This window comes from Falco rusticolus, chromosome 1 (genome assembly GCF_015220075.1).
Source record: "Falco rusticolus isolate bFalRus1 chromosome 1, bFalRus1.pri, whole genome shotgun sequence".
In the NCBI taxonomy this organism is placed as follows: Eukaryota; Metazoa; Chordata; class Aves; order Falconiformes; family Falconidae; genus Falco; species Falco rusticolus.
The window spans coordinates 122,177,869-122,198,851 of NC_051187.1; the positions used below are offsets into that span (position 1 = coordinate 122,177,869).

The window sequence follows — 20,983 nt, forward strand, 5'->3', positions numbered from 1 at the left end:
ACTACCAGCTATTCTTAATTAAGATTGCTGTTATTTAAAAAGGTGAAAGAAGGCTTTTCTGTTTCTGGTATGTTTCGTACATTTCAAAGTATTTTGTATTTAATCAGCTCTGGTGTTCTTTTAATATTCTTAATAACCCTTCTTACAGTATTTGCTTTAGTAGTTACAGCACCAGCTGTACCAAAACCAGGAAAGAGTAAAAAGGCTTAGCTACCATTTTATTTATATATATATATATATATACATACACACACACACGAATATCCCCTCCCATCTAAAAGACTATTTTTAACAACAGCAGGGAACAGAAAAATGCTTTAAAATTTAGGCTATCTTATTTGAAGGTGACCTGTAATGGAAAATTGTATGACTATTACAAAATGCAAGTTGACAGGATCCCTGTAATAACTTTGGGGACTTCTTCATTATAGCAGAGACAATGCTCTAGGTATGCTAAATTCGCTAGCCTTTAGATGACAAGAAGGGAGAGAACCCAGTCGAGAGCATCTGGCCTGGAAGAAAGGTGAAATGCTAAACTTACAAGTATCCCTTTGTATTCGTCTTACAAAAAGGATGTGCACCCTTACATCATTACAAATAGTATCTCTCAGAAATGGCATAATCAGCTCATCATCAGTCACTAGCGTATCCTGGTGGGAGATATTTTAAAAATGCAGCAGTCTCATCTGTGCCAGTACTTGCAGAGAAAAACTAAATCACTTTTCCAAATACCCTCACATAATACTGCTAATCACTTCTCGCACCTTCCTCTGAAGTATCTAGTGCTGGTTACCTGTCAGAGGCAGACACTAGATGAGTGAGGCTCTTGGGTCGGATCACAGCTCGTGTTTTCAGGACAGCTTTGAGAACAATGTAAGTGTCAACCACACAGGTGAGGAGAGGTAGGGTTTGTTTTAACAGTTTTATTTTTGAGACAATGTTGAGCTTACAGATACTCGGTGGTAGAACTTGATAACTATGTGAAAGGAATGATATGATCTGATTGCCTGTGATAGCAAGAGAGCTGCACAAATGACTCGGGAGATCACTTCCGGTACTGTGTTTCTCAGACTTTCTTAAAACTATGAACGTGATTATAGAAATTTAAAATATTCCTAACCTTTTCCAGCTGTCAGAGTAATTTTTCATATACATATAAAATGTGATGCAGTGTTTGCAGTTGAAATTTGCCTGAAGAGAACAAATTTAACAGGAGAGGCATCTAATCTCTAACAGGACTAGAGAATTCTAAGCATGTGAATTTCCATTGTACCTACAGATCTAGTTGCCTACAAGTCCCATTGGCATTTAGTTAATTTTTTTTTTTTTTTACTTTTGTAGTTCTCTTAAACATAAAATTGCAAAGCACTCTGTATTAAAATTTAGCTGCTATTTCTATTTTTAAAATCCTAAGGCCCAAATGCCTAACTGCTGTAAAAAAGGAAGTTGTATATTTAATTGCCTGTTACTGCAAGAACCACTGTAAGGCACACAACCTTTTCTTTTGGGGTCTTGGGTCACCTTTTTAAGGCTGAAACGTGTTTCCCATGTAGTAATACTACCTGAATGTATTAATCACTTTGCCTACTTTTCAGAAACTGCCAGCTAAAGCCGTATATGACTTTAAAGCTCAGACTTCTAAGTAAGTACTAACTTTTGTTCATTTGAGCATTCATGATTCAAGAAAACTCTAGCACTTGTGGCAACTAACTGCTGTTCTAGCCAGTTTCAACAGCAAATGCTGAGGAAGCAGACGACCCTGCTGGCTGTCAGGTAGTCTGTGCATCAGCAAACTGTGGGAGAAGTTGCTTTGTAATATAAATGTCCTAAATCGCCACATTCGCCATTGTATTTGTTTGAACACGTGAATGGCTGTGCATCCCTGAGGGTGACCCACTGAATGCTCTTTGTCATGAATTTTATTTAGGTTACACAAGGTACAGTGCTTAAAATACTGCCACAGATAGTGTGCTTATCGAAATTCTGTATAACGCTTCATCATCTTCCAGTCTGTCTTAACATACACAGGCTCTCTGCAGGAGTGACATGTCCCATACCAAGGCAAACCGCAGTGGTCTATAAGAAAAATAAAATCAGGAAACACTGCGTTAGGATATGAGAGAGTCGAAGTAGAGTGCCTGCATTTCATTCCTGCTGCTGCTTTGATGATCCAGGGCACGTAAATGATCTTTAGATATAGCCAGACATCGACACTAGAATTACATTAGCTGTGTCTGATAGAAAACTCACAGCCTGAATTATCAGAGCAGCAGATTAGCTCTGGAAAAAACAAGTGGATGATACAGTAAAGGACTCCCAGGCCAGGATCTGAAAATATTCCTAATGATTTGGATAATGCCCTTTTTTGTATCCAACATTAAGCCTATCACAGGCCCTGCATATCAGAAATGGTGAGAACATAATCCTGTGTTCTTCGTGCCTCTGAACAGCTGCCTTGAAAGAAAAATGCATAGAGCAGAAGCACGCCAAGCTGTGCTGCTGCATAAAGGTAGTTACAGGCCATCGAGATGTGGAATATATTTCTGTAGTTTTCCCTACTGGTTTCATAAGGAACAGCAAATATCCTTCAGCTGCCTGTCGTAAGAGCATAAACAGGCGAGCCAAAAGACATCAGACTTGCATGCAGACCCTGTGCTAAGTGCTCTGGTAATAACTAGCAATACAAACAGGCCTCTATACCTTAAAGCTAGTACCTGCAATTCGTGAATGGGAATCATTTCATTTTATATGGTGTAATCAACTGGTAAATGTACCACAGCTGTGACACTTTTTCTTCATACATTTAGTTGTCACATTCTGTTTCAGTTCTGAACTGTAAAGATCTCTGAGACAATGCAGGTGTAAGACTCAAATGTAAAGCTGTAAATATCTGATCTAAATAAATTTGTTACAGAGAGCTGTCCTTTAAGAAAGGAGATACTGTCTATATCCTCAGGAAAATTGATCAAAACTGGTATGAGGGTGAGCATCATGGAAGAGTTGGAATATTCCCAATTTCTTATGTTGAGGTTTGTTCTCTGTTTTGATTCCTTGAATTACTTTGTGTAATAGGGCCACAAACTCATGAAAATGATGAAAGTCTGTGTTTTCTCTTTTTCCTTAGAAACTTTCTCCCCCCGAAAAAGCACAGCCTGCCAGGCCACCTCCCCCTGTACAGATTGGAGAGATTGGAGAAGCTATTGCCAAATACAACTTCAGTGCAGACACAAATGTGGAGTTATCGCTTAGAAAGGTACGGTTTAGAACTATCGTTGTCAAAATACCATTACAGTGTCTACTGCTGCGCAGAATTAATGTATAACTAAATACTGTGCTGTGGTGCACTCTGCATTCGGTATTTGCTATGCACAAAGCAATGTCATGGAAGGAAACCACTAACGTAATGGGTTACTGGCTTACGGTCTGTCACAGCTACCTGCTGTGAAAATAGTTTAAATACGTTGTGCATGTAAACTGGATTGTGGTAGATAAGCACATGAGAGATACGCAAATATCTGCTGAGGGCCCGCCTAAATTTCTAGTTTTCACTTCAATTATCCATTCCTTCTTTTAATAATTATTTCTTGCTGTCACAGTTATCATGATAAGGGTTTTAATATAGAAGAAATAGAAAAATACATTATCCACTGGAAAGTTCTGCCTCTTACTCTTAATTCTTAAAAAAAAAAAAAAAAAGGAGTTCATAGAATTTATTCAGTGGTTTGTCTTTCTTTTGAAATAAAATTAAGGATAGAGGTTTTTGATGCTGACCTAGAGCCCAGTCCAGCATCGCTGAAGGTAATGGGTGTTTTTCCACTCATTTGAGATCAGTAAATATTCAGAGAGATCTAAATAAAAAATCAGGAATAGGAACTTAGAGAGCTAGGGGTGGGGGCAGTTTCGCGATTTATTTCTTTTTAAAATTCTCTTTTGTGCTTATTGTGGTGGTCATAATCTTGACAGCCCGCTTTTGATTTGTTTTTAAACGATAACTTGCATGTTGCAACTTGTTCTTTTTTTCCATCATGCTAAAGATAATTTTAGGGTATTCCACAAATCCACTACAGAAACCCAAGAGAACACAAAACTAATGGGGAAGGATTTGAGACATAAGGACATATGGTAAAAAGCACATCATGTAAAACAAAGAAGGGAGTAGCTCATGAAGTTTCACTACAGGGAAGATTTTTGAATAGAAAGTTGATATTTCCCATTTCAGTTGCTAAGCTCTCTAAAACCAGTGAGTGACCAACTGTCCATCTTTTTTTACACAGGAAAAACGCATCTTTCCCATTAACTTCTCTTCCAATTTTTTACCTCCACTTATTCCAATTTTACTTACAACAAAGCACTTGCTTGGATTTCATTGTTTAATTTTTATCACTTTTAAGGAAAAACGTTCATAGCACTCACTGTTGCATATTAGAGTTAACATGTTAGCTTGTAGCTTGGCCAATTATCAAAACAGATTATGTTCCTTAGAAAAGTTTAAATATTAATCTCCCACCCAAGAGTGGGAGACAACATGAGATTCCCCTCTGACCAGCGGTCCATTTTGCTGGAATGGTAGTTGTATACGTGTTTATTATAAAGAGGAAAGCAATGCAGAGATGGAGATGATGCTCAAGACTGATGGGATACAGCACTGCTGGGAAAATAATTCTGGGCGTGTCCCGGGTCTGGCCGAGCCCCACAGCACCCTCAGTGCTGTGCTGGTGGCTAGAAAGGCGGTGACAACACAGCAGCGTTGCGATGCCGCTGAGCAGCGCTGGCACAGCATCACGGCTCTCTCCAACCTGCCCCCGCCTCACCTGTAGGCTGGGGGTGGGCAAGGTCTTGGCAGGGGACACAGCCAGGGCAGCTGACCCAGACTGACCGGTGGGATGTTCCATACCGTATGGCATCTGCTCAGATAGAGAACCCGAGAGAAAGGAGAAGGAAGGGGGGGCATTTGTTACGGTGTTTATCTTCCGGAGTAACCGCTATGCATATGGAAGCCCTGCTTCCCGGGAATTGGCCAAACATCGCCTGCTGATGGGAAGTGGAGAATAACATCTTTTGGTTTCTTTCACTTTCACATGCGCTTTTGGCTATTGCTTCATTAAACTGCCCCTGTCTTGACCCATCTTATTTTCTCCCCCTGTTCTGCTGAGGAGGGAAGTGATAGAGTGGCATGGCGGACACCTGGCATCCAGCCAAGGTCAACCCCCCACAATGTGTTAAAATACTATCTGCTGTTCAAAAAAGTAATTTACAATGTATTTGCTGATAACTCGTTTTCATAATGCATTTCAGGGAGACAGAGTAATTCTCCTTAAGCGAGTTGATCAAAACTGGTATGAAGGTAAAATACCAGGAACCAACAGACAAGGCATCTTCCCTGTTTCCTATGTAGAAGTCATCAAAAAGAACGCATCAAAAAGTGTTGATGACTACCCTGATCCTCCAATACCCCAAAGCTATTCTAGTGACAGAATACACCATTTAAGTTCAACGAAGGTAAGGATATTTTTTTTTTCTTTGCTGTCAGCCCTAGAGTGGGTTTAGGGGTTGGTTGGTTGGTTGTTGGTTTTTTTGTAACATAAAGTGATACCTATTTTTTGCATTAAATACACTACATTTTCTTTCCTGCATAGGTGTAATTGCATTATTGGTATTAAAGTATTTTAATAGCTGAGTACTCTTTTCTTCATTAGCTATCACATTATTGAGCTGTCAGGCAAAATGTGGGCAGAAAAATCAAGCCAACAGAACAAAATGTAATTGGGAGCCTTAGACAGAACGTAAGCATTCATGATACGTCTAGCAGCCTTTTCACAGTGCGCTGTGAAGATACTCCCGTGACACAGCTGTCCTAAAAGCCTGCAGTCCTGTAAGCACACAAAAAGCAGGAGGGCAGTCTGCGTGGGGCCACAGCTTGCCCAGACCAGCTCCGTGCCTTTCGAAGTAAAGGCGAACAGCCGTTGGTGCTGTACTGTCCCTTCACCCTTTTGCTGTTCACCCTCTAGAAGTTGGTACAACGGAGGTTCTTTGGCGCGGTACAGCAGCGACAGTATTGTTTCATTTAGCAGTGAGGCAGATGTCATCACACTGGCAATGAACTTGGATTCAGACCTTTATAGTTGTAATTTTTCACACCAAATGTCCGTCACAGGTTCTGAATTCTTTTCCTTCCTAATCTATGTAACCATCACACATCATACTACAGGATGTTGCAAAAAAATTCCTGTATTCCAATTTACCATCCACTTGTGAGATTTCATAATCACCTCTGCAGGGAACATAACCTCTTTGGCAGTAATGGAAACTAAGAAAGTTTCTACATACAAACTGTGATTAGCATTACTGTATTATCAATGATTTTGAACATTCAGGATGGAAACTTTTCTAAATCATCCTCTTTAGCTTTGGTGTTTCTCTCTTCAGCGTGGGTGGTGGGCCTGTGTGTGTAGTTACAAACTTCTTACCCTGCTATTAATCTCTTACTTGTTTTTTTAGTTGGGTTTTTTTTTCCCCTTCTTTCATATACTTGTATATTGGTGCTCATTTACATGCTTCAGCTTTGAGATAAGTTCCACGTTTACTTGCAGCTTTGGGAAGAGCTCCCAAAAGATACCATTTTTAGAGAACAGTGGTCTCTGGAAATACTACTTATGAGTAAACAATAGGAGCTGGCTTTGGACAGTTGCTAGAACAGGTCTTGTCTGGTTTTCCAGAACATGTCACAACAGAGAACGAGCTCCTCTCTCTTCCATCCCAACAAAACTGTTGAAGTAGCATCAAATTCTGTAGCTGCAGACCGAGATGTTCATCAGCTAGGGACCCTTATTATTACAGGAATCCAGAGGTTCCTGAGGGCCAGTCAGCAGCATGAGGCAGCTTAGGGCTCCATTACGGAGCTGTCTCTGTTTGGAGATGCCTCGCTCCCAGTTTTCTGTGGAACAGGCTTGTCTCTAAGGCAGCCTGCAGCTAAAGCTGCTGTCTGTGCAACCCCTGTAACCCTTCTGAGCATAGGTGATGCTTTAGAGCATTTACATTCAGATGACAAAACTGTCCTGCCACTATTAAGTTCGATATTACTATATCAGTTACGTAGGGAAGAAAATTTGAAGAAGCCGCCTTTGTAACAGAGGAAACTTCTGCAATCATCTAGGTTCTAGCATAAGTCAATAAAAAAAAAATATAAAAAAAAAAAAGAAGAGGAAGAAAAAAGAAGCCTCTACTGACACTTTTACAGAGACATGTCGTTTCTGAGTTCAGCTGTATTCAGAAATGGCAATACCGTGTAAGAACACATCTTGTTCCTGACTGCCTAGAAGGGCTTTAGCAGTCCTGAAGATGTTCTGGAGTTTACCACAATCACTGAATCCACTTTTCCTATTCCTCTGCAGTTTTTAGCATATATCACTCCCTGCTGCTACAGCAATTGCATTAAACTTCTCTGGCCTAATGGCAATAAAAATAAACATGCAATTCAAGTCAGGAGCAAGCTTTGCTCTCCTTAACTTGGTCTAGACCATCTCTAGCTCTAGCGCAGCCTGTAGCCATGGAAAAGTAAAAACGGTGATGTCTTCTCAGCAGTTTTATTTACCTTAAAACCACAGGTTAGAGAGCCTTGTTCAAAAGAAAGGGTGACGGAAAGAGACAGAGTATTGCTTGTAACAGCCTAGCTCTGTTTTAGCAAACTGCATTGGATTGGTCTATACTATTTACTTTGGTACACAAAACTCTGTAAGTAAGGTTTGTCTAACCATAAAATAAAGCTATTTGCATCAAGAAAACACAAACAGAAGGTAAGTAAATTAACCTTCCTATTCCGTGACGTTAATTTAGTCTTTCGAAATTATTTTCCTATTCTAGAGTAATACTTAGAAGTTTAAAGTAGTCCAGATAACTTAAAAGAGATGTACATCTAAATAGTCTGGATAATGCTAACAATGAGTTCAAAATATTTTTCACTCAATTTTAATGTTGAGGATTAATAGTAACAAAAATGCATTTTCAGTATTTACTGAAGCAATGGATATCTACTGATGCTGTGTACGTATGACTCACCAGTCTCTCATTCTTACGAAAGGACGTTTCTTTTACCAGAAGGATACTTCAATCAATGTTATGTAATGGTACTCAAAATATACTGCTGTGTACTGTGCTGTCATTACTTTAAAAGCATTGTTGATGCCTACATTCAATTAGAATTGAATGTACCTTTCACAAATATTGGTGTGATTTTGAACTAATAGGGTTACTTTTGGGGAGAAAATAAAAAAGCGTTCTGTAGCTGCTCATGCCTTAATAAAAGTATGCAATATATTAAAGATGTTTCTTAAACTAAGAAAAAGTAGAAGTATTAACAGTAGGATAATTAGAAATTACTTCAGTTGTTACAGTTTAAAAGAAATACTTAATGACACCTGAAGTGTACTTCTGAAAATGTTATTCTCAAAATAACAGTAGTGGTTTGGGGAAAATGACATTAATATTAATTGTATGATTTAATAACCTGTGACAGGCTCACTAACAGAGCACCATAAGTAACATAACTTGAGCAGATCAAATGCAGGTCAAATTCATGAATGTAATGATTCAGAGCTGTCTCCATGTTTGACATTTAAGCCCCAGGCCAGAACCCGATACGGTTTCATTTTTCAGATGTCTTTCCTGCTGCTCTGATTCATCTAGTAATGATTTCAGACACCCGTGCTCACTGAAGTGATACTCTATAATCCAGACGATGGCACAGACATTTTTCTTTTCTAATCATATCTTACTTCTTTGTCATGCTTATTTATTTATGTAAATTCCCGTGTTTTTCTTATTTTTGAAGTTGCCTTCCCAAGCACTGTCCCCACTTCCCAGACACCTTTCCTCCTCTTGGTCATACATTGATCAAAAGATTCTCCAGGCTGACACTAGTGACTGGTTTTCAAGGACTGTTGGTTTTTCACCTTCAAGCATGTGTATCTTACCTGCTCTGCCGCTTCCAGACAGTTTTCTTTGTGACTTAGAAGAACTCAATTCTTTGGCATTAACAACATCCCAGACTGTAGCAGTCTCCCCAGGTAATAACATTCACCAAGTTAAGGAGGAGCACTTTATTCCAAATACAAAGGTTTCTCTCAGCTCTCCTACAGCTCTTCCTCTGTCCTTTCTCGCATCTACCTCTGTCCCATCTTCAGCCAGCCCATCTCACGACATAGCGTATAAGCATACCGACAACAATACCAAACCAGGAAGGGGTAAAGATTTGAGAGGTATCCTTGACTCTTCGGTTACTGAACTACCTAGAGACTTGTCAGATCCTACAAGAGAAAGTGAACGTGTTGGCACCATCTGTAACGTCCCTTCGCCGCAGGAAGGTGGCTCAGTCTCCAGGGCGCTAGCTGCAACTGCTGAAAACCGAGAGGAAATCCATACCGCAGATCTGTCAGTTAATATAGGGGGTCAGTCAAAGCCTCGAGGAGCAGCACAAGACACAACAGAAGAACTGACAAGACTCTATATAGAGGAGGATCTGGAACATGACAATTTAGAAATCCCAATAGCAAGTGGAGGAGACTCCATGGTATGCTATGAAGGATACACTTCACCGAATGGTGACAAGGTATTTTGATTTCTGGAAAACCTGGCTTCTGTGTTCAGGTAGCTTACTCAGTATAATTATTCTCTGCCTTTCCTTGTATTTACATGTTTGTATTTTGCACAGGCACGGTTTTATACTATTGCAGTCGATAAAAAGATTTTCCCCCTCTCAGAAGCAGGCATTTACACACCACTAAGTTCAGTGGTGTATCGGTTCTGCTGGTCCTTTCCCTTCTGTCCTTGTTAGCTGCCGTCAGGCTTGTGATGCAGAAAGGCAGTGAACTGTTTGCTTCACTGGCCCATCGCTTGCCACCCTTTTGTGCCAGAGGCCCCAGCAAGCAAATGCTGTAAGCAGCCTTCAGAGGAAGGGACACGCCTCCCGCAGGCACTCAGCGGTTTGTACTTCACATGTGTCACTTCACCAGCGGATATATTTATAGTAGACTCTGTTACGCGAATGTGACTAATAATAACAGATCAGATTATGTTTGGCAGTTAAACAAATGCTTCCCCTAAAGCCCTCCCCAGTTCCTCGTTGGGACAGTACATCGCTGAACTATCCCAAATGTGTGCAGCCATTAAATGCCACAGTATTGCTACACAGTTCGTGGGGCTCCTGGGCAGTTTTAGAAGAGGTGCTTGTCTGACCAGCACTTATTTCAACAGTATGTTCAGGCAGTCGCTTTGGCTGACACACGCAAACATGCAGATCAGATACTTAGGACAATATGTTTTAGGCCAAGTGTGAAGCTATTTAATTAGAAGGATTTTGTAGGCTGCATCTACCCTTACTTGACCTGAAAAACACAGGAGAAAACCATAAGAATAGAGGTGAAATCCACATGGATTTCACAGCCACGAATTGACAACTTGTTTTGATTCCTGAGGGAAGATTTTTCTTCCAGAAAAGTAGACTGACTAATAATAAAGGCAGCATCACATTTCTCACTGTTCAGGTTAGTTACCTAACTCCTTGTCGAGCGTTTTACAGCCTTCACAGCTGGTTTTATAGCATGATTGCTTCCCATTTTTCTTAAACATTTAAGCCAGCTCTGCCTTCTGTGGGAACATCAGAAGACTCTGATCCTCCTTTCTGCATTTCTTCTGATCGTCCATTTCCCTCTGCCAAGGCACCAGCTTCTCACTGTGTTCCTACAACATCCCCGTCCACTGCTTCCCTCTCACCTCCTCTCCTTTCTAAACCCTCACGTCAGCAGGAGAAAGACTCCCCACAGGTAAAGGTCACTGCACCTCTCGAGTATGGATTGTCGCAAATCTCCATGTATATTAAATAACTGCAAGGCTAACGCTGAGTTTGGTATTTTCAGATGTATTGTTTCATTTACTAATATTAAATAACATTGCACATGGAGTATTGAGACAGGCCCTCTTCAAATGAAACACAAGGTAAAACTATAACCGTTAATGATAAAGTGAAACAGCTTAAGGGGATGCCAGTGACAGGAAAGCGGAAAGTCTTCAACTCAGTTTTAAATCCATGCCAGCACATCAGTGACTCTTATTTAATCAAAAGAAACAGAATCATATTCAAGTACACAGAAACTGAAAAACGTTTCTAATTTGAAGTGTTTTCAATTTCAGTCGAAAGCCTGGGAGAACAGTCATAAACTTCACGGCAGAGCACCACTGCAGAGGGTCACGTTCTAAATACCAATTCTGTTAGTCAGAGAGTGAACAAAGATTATTCCCTCTTCAGGACTACGCTTTGTGTTAGCATTGCAGCTCTGCGGCAGAAAAACAAGATCTGGAAAGTTGCTCCAGATAGATAAAAGTCAGTTTCCAATGCTGACTTCCAGAGAGTCCATTTGCTCGTGAAAAAAAGAAAAATAATGTAAAAAATTTAACAAACCTATCCTAGAAAAAGTAGTAATTACACTTATGGCAAAAAAAAAAAAACCCAACAACATACTCTTTTTAAAAATCTACCACATCTTACAGTGTGTGTACATGGAAACCCCAGACATAATAGACTTAAGGAAGTCTTGAGGTTAACCAGATCTGTTGGGTTTTTTTCCTGAAGTAGGGAAGAGTCATAAGGGTTCTTTCCAGGGCATGAATCTGTCAGGGGCTTGGGTATGTTGCACCTGAAAGAAGGGGTAAAACACAGTATCGCGTTTGCTTCTGCAACTTTGAGTAATTTATCAGTTGTGCAGTCCTTTTGATGGGTAAGTTTTGCTTAGCCTAGCCAACAAAATTCATAAAATTCCTCATCTACACCCAAATTCATTTTAGGTGACGCTGATATTCCTTGCCCTTGTTTGAGCAAGGTATATTGATCCCAGCTGAGAATAGATAGAAGGAATACCCGTGTTAAAGCTCTGCTTCTGGGAACCTCCCGGGCAGTGCGTTGCTCCTCTTCGTGGGGCACGGCAGGAAGCGTGACACAAGTAACCAGGGGAGGTGACTCATCTTGCAGACACAGCAGCCAGAGCACTGGGAAGAACTGCAGGTCAGAGGGGTCATTACAGAGTTCTAGCTCAATTATTGTTTTCAAACTGTTTCAAGCCTGGATTATTTTTGAAGTCTAGGGATCAGATTCCATTATAAACTTCACCAGTATAGACTTCTCTATTTGAAAATTGTAGAAATTATTAGATACAGTCCTATTGACAACAGATATTTTTTTTTGTACAATATTTCCAAAATGAGATAAAGATTTATTTCCTCCCAAGAGTAAGCAAATTTTTTTCAGCAGTCAACACTGACTACATTCCCAGGATAGAGAGCTGAAGTATTATATATATAGCCAGGTTTTGGCTGTCGTTGTTTCTTGCTACTTAGCCTACAGGCTGGACCCGAGAAGGAAGGATAGTGCCCGTCATTTTCTCTTTATGCATGTTGTCCGTGATTAAAGTCTGCTCTCAACTGCCACAGCAGAAAGAACATGAGACCTTTCCAGGACCCAAATGTCACAAGGGAAGGGAGGTTCTTCAGAGAGTTCTTGAAACTATATACTGATACTTTGGTAACTTTCGTTGATGTAAAAATACGTATGTGTACATATATAGATGTGGCATGTGGCTCAAATCTAAAGTATGACTGGAGGTCTGGGCAGTGGAATACAAGGAGCTATGGGTGGGAAGTGTCACTGTGCTCCATGGTGCTGGGAGGGATGTGTCCCTCAAAAGAACTCTGAGGACACTTCCCAACGAGAAATGCTAATGTTTTCCTGCCTTCTTGGCCTCTCTGGGTATCCGTTGTTGTTGTTGTTACTCACCCTCTTAGCTCCTAAGAGGAGGCTGTTCTTCTGTCTTGCCACATTCTACTGGCAAACAGTCACAAATACCAAAGTAAAACTTTTCAGTGTTAGCGCTCCACTGCTGCATTCCCCCTGACTCGCCCCTGCCCGTGAGAATTCACACTTGCTGCACACGCACCCCTGAAGAGCAAAATTCTGACAGGTATTTAGCTGATTTATAGTAACATCACCACAGTGAGGATTTTCCCTTGAAGTCCTTTCCGTCAAGCACTTACTTGCTTTCTAAATGCAGATTTAAGGTGCGTGTTCTGTTTAACAGCCAGGAGTTGCAACATTTGGCATCGGTGGTTCTAAGACAGTATTTCTGCTCTGTGCTGTGGAGCCGTACTGTGTTATTAACTGAGCTGCTTCAATGGGTACACTTGCAATAGCTGTTCCAACTGCACATGCTCTATGTGACTAATCTTTTAACTGTCGTGTGTAAGGGCATGTGCCAGAGCCACAAAGCCTTGGAAAAAAGATACAGTGGCAACAACAGAAAATACCGTATACTAATAGTACCGTTATTTGCGCCTGTAACACAATTGCTTTTTGTTACCAAGAAAAGCATGTCCAGTTTGCATGTATGAATGAAGCAAAAAAAAAAAAAAAATATCCCATGATGCTTCATTCTTAAACACTCACTTGACAATTTCTGTGGTTTTTCTAGGCTAATTTAAAGAGAGAGATATTTGTTATGGGTAAACCTCCTCGTAGCCCAGTGATGACTAAGAGATCCTGCAGCTCACCTGTCAGAGGTCACAGCTATTCACACAGGGTACGGTACTGGATGCCCAGTGTGCAGTAACAGCATTGCCGTAGAAAAGGAGCTCAGTGTCTAGTCTTTCAGTATTTTGTTTTTGCCCAAGTGTCTCGATACTATCAGTATGCCGTGTTTTCTTCCTGTTGTACTCCTGTGCTACGTCTGAGTAAAGCCAACAGGTCTGTGTGTGCCGAAACGTACTTTATGAATCCATTAGCATACTCTTATCTCTGCAGTACTGCATAGTATTTCCAGTGCTACAAGATGTTCTTTATACTTAGCCGTTTTTTTTCTAAATTATTCCTCTGTTTCAAAGCATTTCTAGTTTATTAAAATCACAGCTTCTAAGAGTCAAAACTTTAAACTTCGTTGCATGTATACAGGCTTTTGTATACAGGCAGAATTCTTGGTTTTGAATCCATGTCCTTCTTCTCAAAATGTTTTGTTGCTGCTATGTTATTTTCACTCAGACTCCTTAGCCTTTCCCTTCATATCTGTAATACAGCAGTCATAACTGTAAAAATTTTACCTAGCAGAAAGTCAGGTTGTTTAGAGTTTGCATGTGTTTCGCTCAGAGAGGTGAGCTGAATTATGAAAACAAACAGACCGAAACTGTTAAGAATTAGAACTTGTGGGCTATGTTTCACTTCCAGTTTAGGACTAAATTTTTCTTTGCGTTGGTTTCTTAACGTTTGGTTCTTAAAACTGATAATGGGATGAACTGTTTTCCATGCTGTTGCTGCTGATTTTAGGTTATCATCTTTCTGGTGGTTCCCTTTTTAAAATTTGAAGATTAATTTAAGATATTCAGGCTTCTTGTGTAACTGTCAAAGTCATGGCTTGCTGGCAGGCCTCTGTTTACTACCAGGAATGAGGGGACAGTGCTTTCTTCATCACTGAAGAGAGACAGGAGAGAAAGTGCAACTGGGAACAAGATCCATAAAAAAGGGATTAAGCTCTATTTTAATTCTGCGTGTTCCTGCAAATGAAGGGCATGTAATCACTATATTAAGAGGACTGCATTGGTCAATGTTTACTGCGTTTATGACTTTAATTCCAAAACTACAAGAGCACAAATTACACACCTCATTTGCATGTTCAGAACTATACAGAACTACTAGATGCAAACGCGTATCAATCATGCATGAAAATTAGGTGTACAGCTGGGACCATTGACTTGACTGCACACTTTTTAATGTTTTTGGGATTAGGCCCTAATTTTTTTCCCAGAAAACAGTTCACTCGCTCTGCTGAGTTGTAGCTGAGATCTAGAAATTCAAAGCACCAAAAGCTACCCACAGGGTGATGCATTTCTCTTGAACACAATTAGCCAGACCTTGCAACAGTCCCTATTCTAGCCAGTGCCACTGTATGTGGGAAGGAGAGCTTAGGGAAACAACATGGGAAGAAGGCTTCTTGATGCCAGCCGTGGTGCCCTTGAGGAAGGCATTTGGATAGAGGGCGACCTCCAAGGCGCCCCTGTTCTGACATAGCACAGATGACTTCACTCTACTTTTCACAGATTCCAGTTCTGTCTAAAAGTTCTCTCTGTGGCAAGAACATAGAGTTGAAAATCTTCACGCGCCTTGATTTTCCGTCACCTGTTTCTATAATAGTTAACTAGCAAGTAAATGTTTTAAAGCATTGAAGCATATGCAGAAAAAGAAGGTAATAATGACCTACGCAGTTTCTTCCTGGCTCGATACTGTATTCAGAGCATTAAATCATTTGTAGTATTGCTAAGGACATTGACTTTTATTGTTTGCAAGAAAAATCCTTAACCTCGGTTGAGTTCTCTTGCATCTCTGACTATCTTTGGCATTCAGCTCAGTTATGGGTCTGATGAAAGATTAGCAGAGAATAAGGTCAGACACCAGGCCAAACACCAAGCAAGCTGCCCCGTGAAATACTCTCTCCTTGCTTGACAAGCCAGCTGTTGAAGCGGGTTTACTGAGAACTGAAATGTCTAATTTGCAATCTTTCCCGTTGGATTCTTCAGTAAAAGTTATCCACCTTTCTTGTACGGTGGCAGAGGAGAGTTAAATGAGGAAGAGAAGAGAATCAAAGTTTTTGGACTTTGATAAACGTCGTTCCCACCTAGCTGTCATTAATATGAAAAGTTCTATAATCTACCTGCCTGCATCTTTAGGCACCTTTTTAAAATTATACTCTACAGACTAAAGATGAAACAGAGAATGCTCACAGTATTTTCTGCATGTGCACATACAAACTTGATGAAAAGAAACGTAACTACAGTTTCATATTGAGGTGTTGAGGGGCGGGGGGGAGCGGCGGGGAGCAGGCAAGGGAAAAAAAAAACCCCAAACCCAAAGCCATACTGTGTTTCAACATTCAATTTGCATCATCAGGCTGTGGGTTGTTTACCACTGCCTTCTCTCATGGAAGACTGACTGCATCATCTTCAAGAGCAAAGTGAAGCAAGATACACCGAAACAGTCAACCCCAGGAAAGAGGGACCCACAGAGCAGTAAGACCAATCCCATGGCTTCAAGATCAGGTTGCAGTTTACTCAGTTCATGAAAGAAAATGCTAGGAGCTGCGTTTGATACCCGCGCTCCCAAAACAGATACAGTTCCCAGACTTGCTGCTGCAGCGTGACCATAGGGCACCCTCAGCCAACGGAGAACGTGGGTACTGCTCACATCAAGAGCTCTCCCAGGCAGCTGGTCTTCCTGCGCCCGTTCTGGCCCCGGCCAGATTCTACCCAGCGTCAGTCCGTGTCTGTCTAAGCAGGATATGGCTTCTGCAAGAGGTTAACGCTTTTCCCTTCCATTGCATCCAGATTTATTGGATGTTAGTGGTGGGTAATGCTCTATTAAGAAGGAAAGTAGTTCCTTTCATAAAGCTTTGCACTGGAAATACAAACTACTTTTTCCTCTGAAGTTAAAGTGTTAATTGTTATTTTCACACAATTACATACGTTCTTTCAAAAATTCTTTCTGCTCTTTGCCGCCCAGCAGCCTGCATGGCTTTGAGATGAAACAGAACTAATTTAATCAAAGCGTAGCATGTTATGCCTGCCAAGTTAGTACTGCGTGTGTGTCATGTAAATTGGTATGTTGTTTGTCTGTGAATGTTCTAAGTTTTGCCAGTATCTATAGGAGATTTTATTTCTGCTTATCTAAAATTATACTTCACCCAAAGAATGTATAATGTTCATCAGTTGCATCTGATTTTTCTAACGCTATTTCTGTTTCACAGTGAAGAGGCAGCAGGGTTCTATTCCAACTTTCTACTATACTATAAATAGAGTGGACTGTTGATGAAGTTCACTGTTCTGTTTTAGTTTTCATTATCTCCTCCAAAAATCAGATCTTTAAACCTGCCAAGATTCTGTTAGTTGCCATGTCTCAAGAATTCATTGGGGGGGGGGGCGGGGGGGAGGGTGTTATTTTATGCCAGGTAGAATATGAACTCTCAAGTGACTATGTATCATGCCCCTATCCAACTATTTGGACCTTAGACTATAAATCTTTATTACATTTCAAATCATTTCATTTCAGCCACAGCGCCCTGTGCTTGCTCATGAAAATATACACAGTGGGGGGGAACCGTAAGTATACTTTTTATCTACTAAACCAAAACCTGACATTTAGAAATAGCCAGAAAATCAAAAAGTAATTTGTTAACCTGCCAAGTACAATTATGAAGAGATTTGAGAAATTTACAGGTAACTGCATGATGTGGGAAGATATCCAAGAAGGTCCCGGAGGGCAAAGCCTTAGTTGCTTAATTTACACTAGACTCAGACGTGCCAACTTACAGTTCTCCATCATTTATACTTAAAAGGGATAATAATTATATAAAGTTTGACCTTTTTTGTTATTCTCTCCTTTTTTACATCGCAGCAGAATGCCAATTAAAGATTTAACTTTGAGTCAACTCAATACTGTGGCTCACGGGAACAAGGGCTCACACTTTTTAGCGTAATTTACATGTGCACTTTAAAAATTAGGTGCAAGAAAGCCTTTCTGCAAACTGGAGAAGAACCTAGATCTCAAGCCTTATTTTCACAAACAACGTAAGCACTTGAGATGAAACACATACGGCTGTTGTAGTGCTGACTGTTAAAACGCAAGTTTGGAGCAAGATTGTTTTGATGATTATTTTTTTCCCCTCCAGTCTTACACTCAGGTTCTGCTTCAGTGATCATTGAAACTAGTAGCCATTCTTCCTCTAACATCAGAGCACTTCTAAATGTAACTAGTGCTTATAAACTAAAAATACTTAAAAGTTTACCCGTTAGTCACTTCCAGAAATGGCAAGAGAGAAGAGAGAGCAAAAAGTTACAGATAAGTGTGTAATGAAAAGCAGACACGTCTGTTTCAGTCTCACTAAAACCGCACGCTCCTGTTGGTATCGTTGATTATCCTGAAGCATCTAACTCTGTGTTCAATATAGCTTACTGCTTACAAAACAAAGTTAATTCTCCAGTTAAGTAGCTCATTATTAAAGTTACTCATCCCTAAAATTTAAAACAAATACATTTAAATTGTCAACCAACCATTCTTTGTCTTGAATACGTATTCTGTTAGTCTTGTAAGTGGTAGCAGAGTTTTCATATTTCAGAAATCCTTAGGTTAGCAAAGAGAGAATGAAATGACTACAAAGGAGTTATTGAAATGGATTATCTTGAAATGACTAAGATTAGATTCTAAAGTACAAAGAGTACTAATTGGGAAGTTCTTGTTACAGTATTTGAGTAAGTAATTGGCTTGAGTCCCATTGGTGACACATTACATCTGCAACTTCTCTACCTTTGGAAGCTGCATTTAATCGGTTCTTGGATTATTATCATAGCTCTGCTTTCCGGGAATAATGATAAGCATGACAGAAAATGTTATTGCCATTTCATTTTCTACACAGATTGTTCTTACTTCTGCTACACAAATTGCCAGAGGTAATTGCTTAAATAACCAGTCTCGTTCCATTTTGTTAGTGTGATTAAAACATAAAATTAGACTTCTCAGAGCTGGGGAGATAACAGCCAGTCACAAGAAATTAAGTGAAAATCACTTTTTTCTTGGAAGTGTCTTTTTGGCATAGTTTATTCAAGATGACCATCATTACGCTAAGCGTAGCGCCAGTCTGTATACAGGTTTTTCAAATAGAAATTTCAGAGGCAGAATTTTTTTGCTGACATAAACATCTCATTTAAGCCATGGAAACTTTGCCTGAATGATACAGAGCTAATGGAAATATTCCATACCAACACATTAAAAGGGACTTAGTTTAATTTTATTGGGGAAAGTGTAATATCATTAAGGTTTTAAAGTCAGTGAGCCGTTACTAAGAGGGAAAAATAGGCATGATTTTGGGGGGGGTTTAGTATTTTGAAATTAAAACTATTTCCTTTGTAGAGTTTCTGCAGTTGTACCCTGCTCCTTGACATGCAGGCAGTTACAGCTGGGGCATAAGTGATTAGAAAAAAAAGCAGATTCTGACTGCAGGACTCACAGGCTTTTGCAGCCCAAGCACCTTCAGTTCCCCCCATTAAGAGTTTATTGTCATTCTTTCAGTTTCCCGAAACTCAATTAAAAACTGACAAGGAATGAAAGATAATAAGCCTAGTAACCTCATACCTCTTTCCATTTATCCATCTTGCATCCCTCAGTGTGCAGCCCCTGGCTGGCGTGGACATACAAGCCCGTGGCTGAATACTGTTCGACTTTCCACCCTTACGTCCCCTGATTGGATTCAAGCCACTCCCTCACTCGCCGAGAGATGTTTTTCAAATATATGGCGGGGGCAGTTTTAACCAGGAAAGGGGTTATGGATGTGCGTGCCCAAAGAGCAAGTGCTCTCCACCTTCCCCACGGCGGGAGGCACCTCTTTGACATGCAGAGCTCCCGTAGTGCCAGGTCTTGCCTCAGCAGCTGCTACTGAGGAGCCCGGCGAGGTCCCCCAGTCAGCGTGGTCGTGTGAGTGTGTGTATGCGTGACAGCCACCCCTGGGCACCCTCCTCCACCGAGTACAGGGTGCCAGGCACCTTTCTTGTGCCGTGTGGCACTTTGCTGCAGCAGAGAATGCTACGCTAGATCCAGCTTTGCAGAGTGTAAAGGCAGAGCCAGCTTCAGGTGCTCACCACGGGGGGGTTAAGGAGCTAGCGCATCCACAGATCCCCCCTCTAGAAGTCCTCTGTTCGGGTGACTCAACTATAAAGTAACACTTAAAAAAAATAATACTAGAATTCTGTATTCAAAGCAACTGGTCGAGGAGCCATCAGGCTTGCCTGAAGTTGTTAATGTCTGATGAGTTACCTTTCCAACAAAGTTTTGTCTGTTTACTGTAATAAGTACCTAGGCCCTGAAGTCCACCAGGCGAAATAAACCCTTCGCCCCTATATTTGCAAGAAGCATTACTTATCGATGTTTAAACCACCTCCTTTCAAGTAAAGGTGCCAAGAACTCTTACCTCTTTTTAAAATGCATCATTTGTCCTATTTAAGGTTTCAGGCTCTATATAACTATACTCCTAGGAACGAAGATGAATTGGAGCTCAGAGAGGGAGATGTCATTGATGTGATGGAAAAATGTGATGATGGATGGTTTGTGGGTATGTTTTCATTCAGTTGCTTTTTCTTTTTTCCTTTTTTTTTTTTTTTTCCACTGACCTTTGCTGCCCTCTTTGCTTGGTAACTTTTAAACAAATCAGGTTTTGGTATTTAGTGTAATAAACCTGAACCTGGCTTTATCAGGAGAAATCCCAACCAAAACCCACTGAAATTAGTGGTTGATTTTTCACTTGCATATTTTTGGAAGTGAATTGATGGACACAAATGGACATGTGCGTCCAGTTTGTTGTACAGCACTATTGTCATTCTCACGTCACACAAAATGGACTATGTAGTACTGCTCTCCTCATAAAGACCAGGTAACGTACAACTTTTTGCATGAATACATCTACAGAGTTGACTACTTGTGAGAAACAAGTATTACTGAACAAACAGAAATTTCATAACGAGGCCTAGATAAGGTGGCTTAATCATTTCGTAAACCCTCATGCACACAGTGGCTAACTTAGTCATCTAACTAGTCTTCAGCATTTGAAAAATTCAAATTATTTAGGTAAGACTTGATGATGTTGAGATTAAGTGATTTCTATGTACCAAACCAAAGTTTTAGCACAGCTTTTAATCAGGCCTAACAATTTAATCAAATATGCCTCTTTATTTGGTTTTTCCTTCCTGCAGCTACAAATTTGTTGAAACTCACAAATTAAATTCAAAATAACTTTTTGAAGTTATTAAGAAGTATAGACATTTCTGTTTGTGCACTATTAAACATAAAAATTTAAAGGCCATGCTTACATAGCAATTCCCTGTTGTTATTCCCATCTTTCATCTATTGCTTCTAATT

At 40.3% G+C, this 20,983-nt stretch overlaps 1 protein-coding gene and 1 long non-coding RNA gene across 14 annotated transcripts in view; one reads left to right on the forward strand and one right to left on the reverse strand.

The window, feature by feature from the left end:
- Positions 1 to 20,983, forward strand: part of SORBS2 (sorbin and SH3 domain containing 2) — a 248,739-nt gene that overhangs the window by 225,753 nt on the left and 2,003 nt on the right. For 12 of the 13 annotated variants that reach the window (XM_037398516.1, XM_037398539.1, XM_037398456.1 and 9 more), the window contains 6 exons: positions 1,596 to 1,642; positions 2,915 to 3,029; positions 3,125 to 3,253; positions 5,296 to 5,499; positions 17,129 to 17,178; positions 20,074 to 20,180. In XM_037398516.1, coding sequence (XP_037254413.1) covers positions 1,596 to 1,642; positions 2,915 to 3,029; positions 3,125 to 3,253; positions 5,296 to 5,499; positions 17,129 to 17,178; positions 20,074 to 20,180 — 652 coding nt within the window. The remainder of the gene's footprint in view (positions 1 to 1,595; positions 1,643 to 2,914; positions 3,030 to 3,124; positions 3,254 to 5,295; positions 5,500 to 17,128; positions 17,179 to 20,073; positions 20,181 to 20,983) is intronic. The other variant, XM_037398474.1, reaches the window with a different exon arrangement.
- LOC119152846 overlaps positions 1,658 to 20,983 on the reverse strand; it is a 73,736-nt gene continuing 54,410 nt past the window's right edge. The window contains exon 3 of the long non-coding RNA XR_005105948.1: positions 1,658 to 2,076. This is a non-coding gene — a long non-coding RNA (uncharacterized LOC119152846). The remainder of the gene's footprint in view (positions 2,077 to 20,983) is intronic.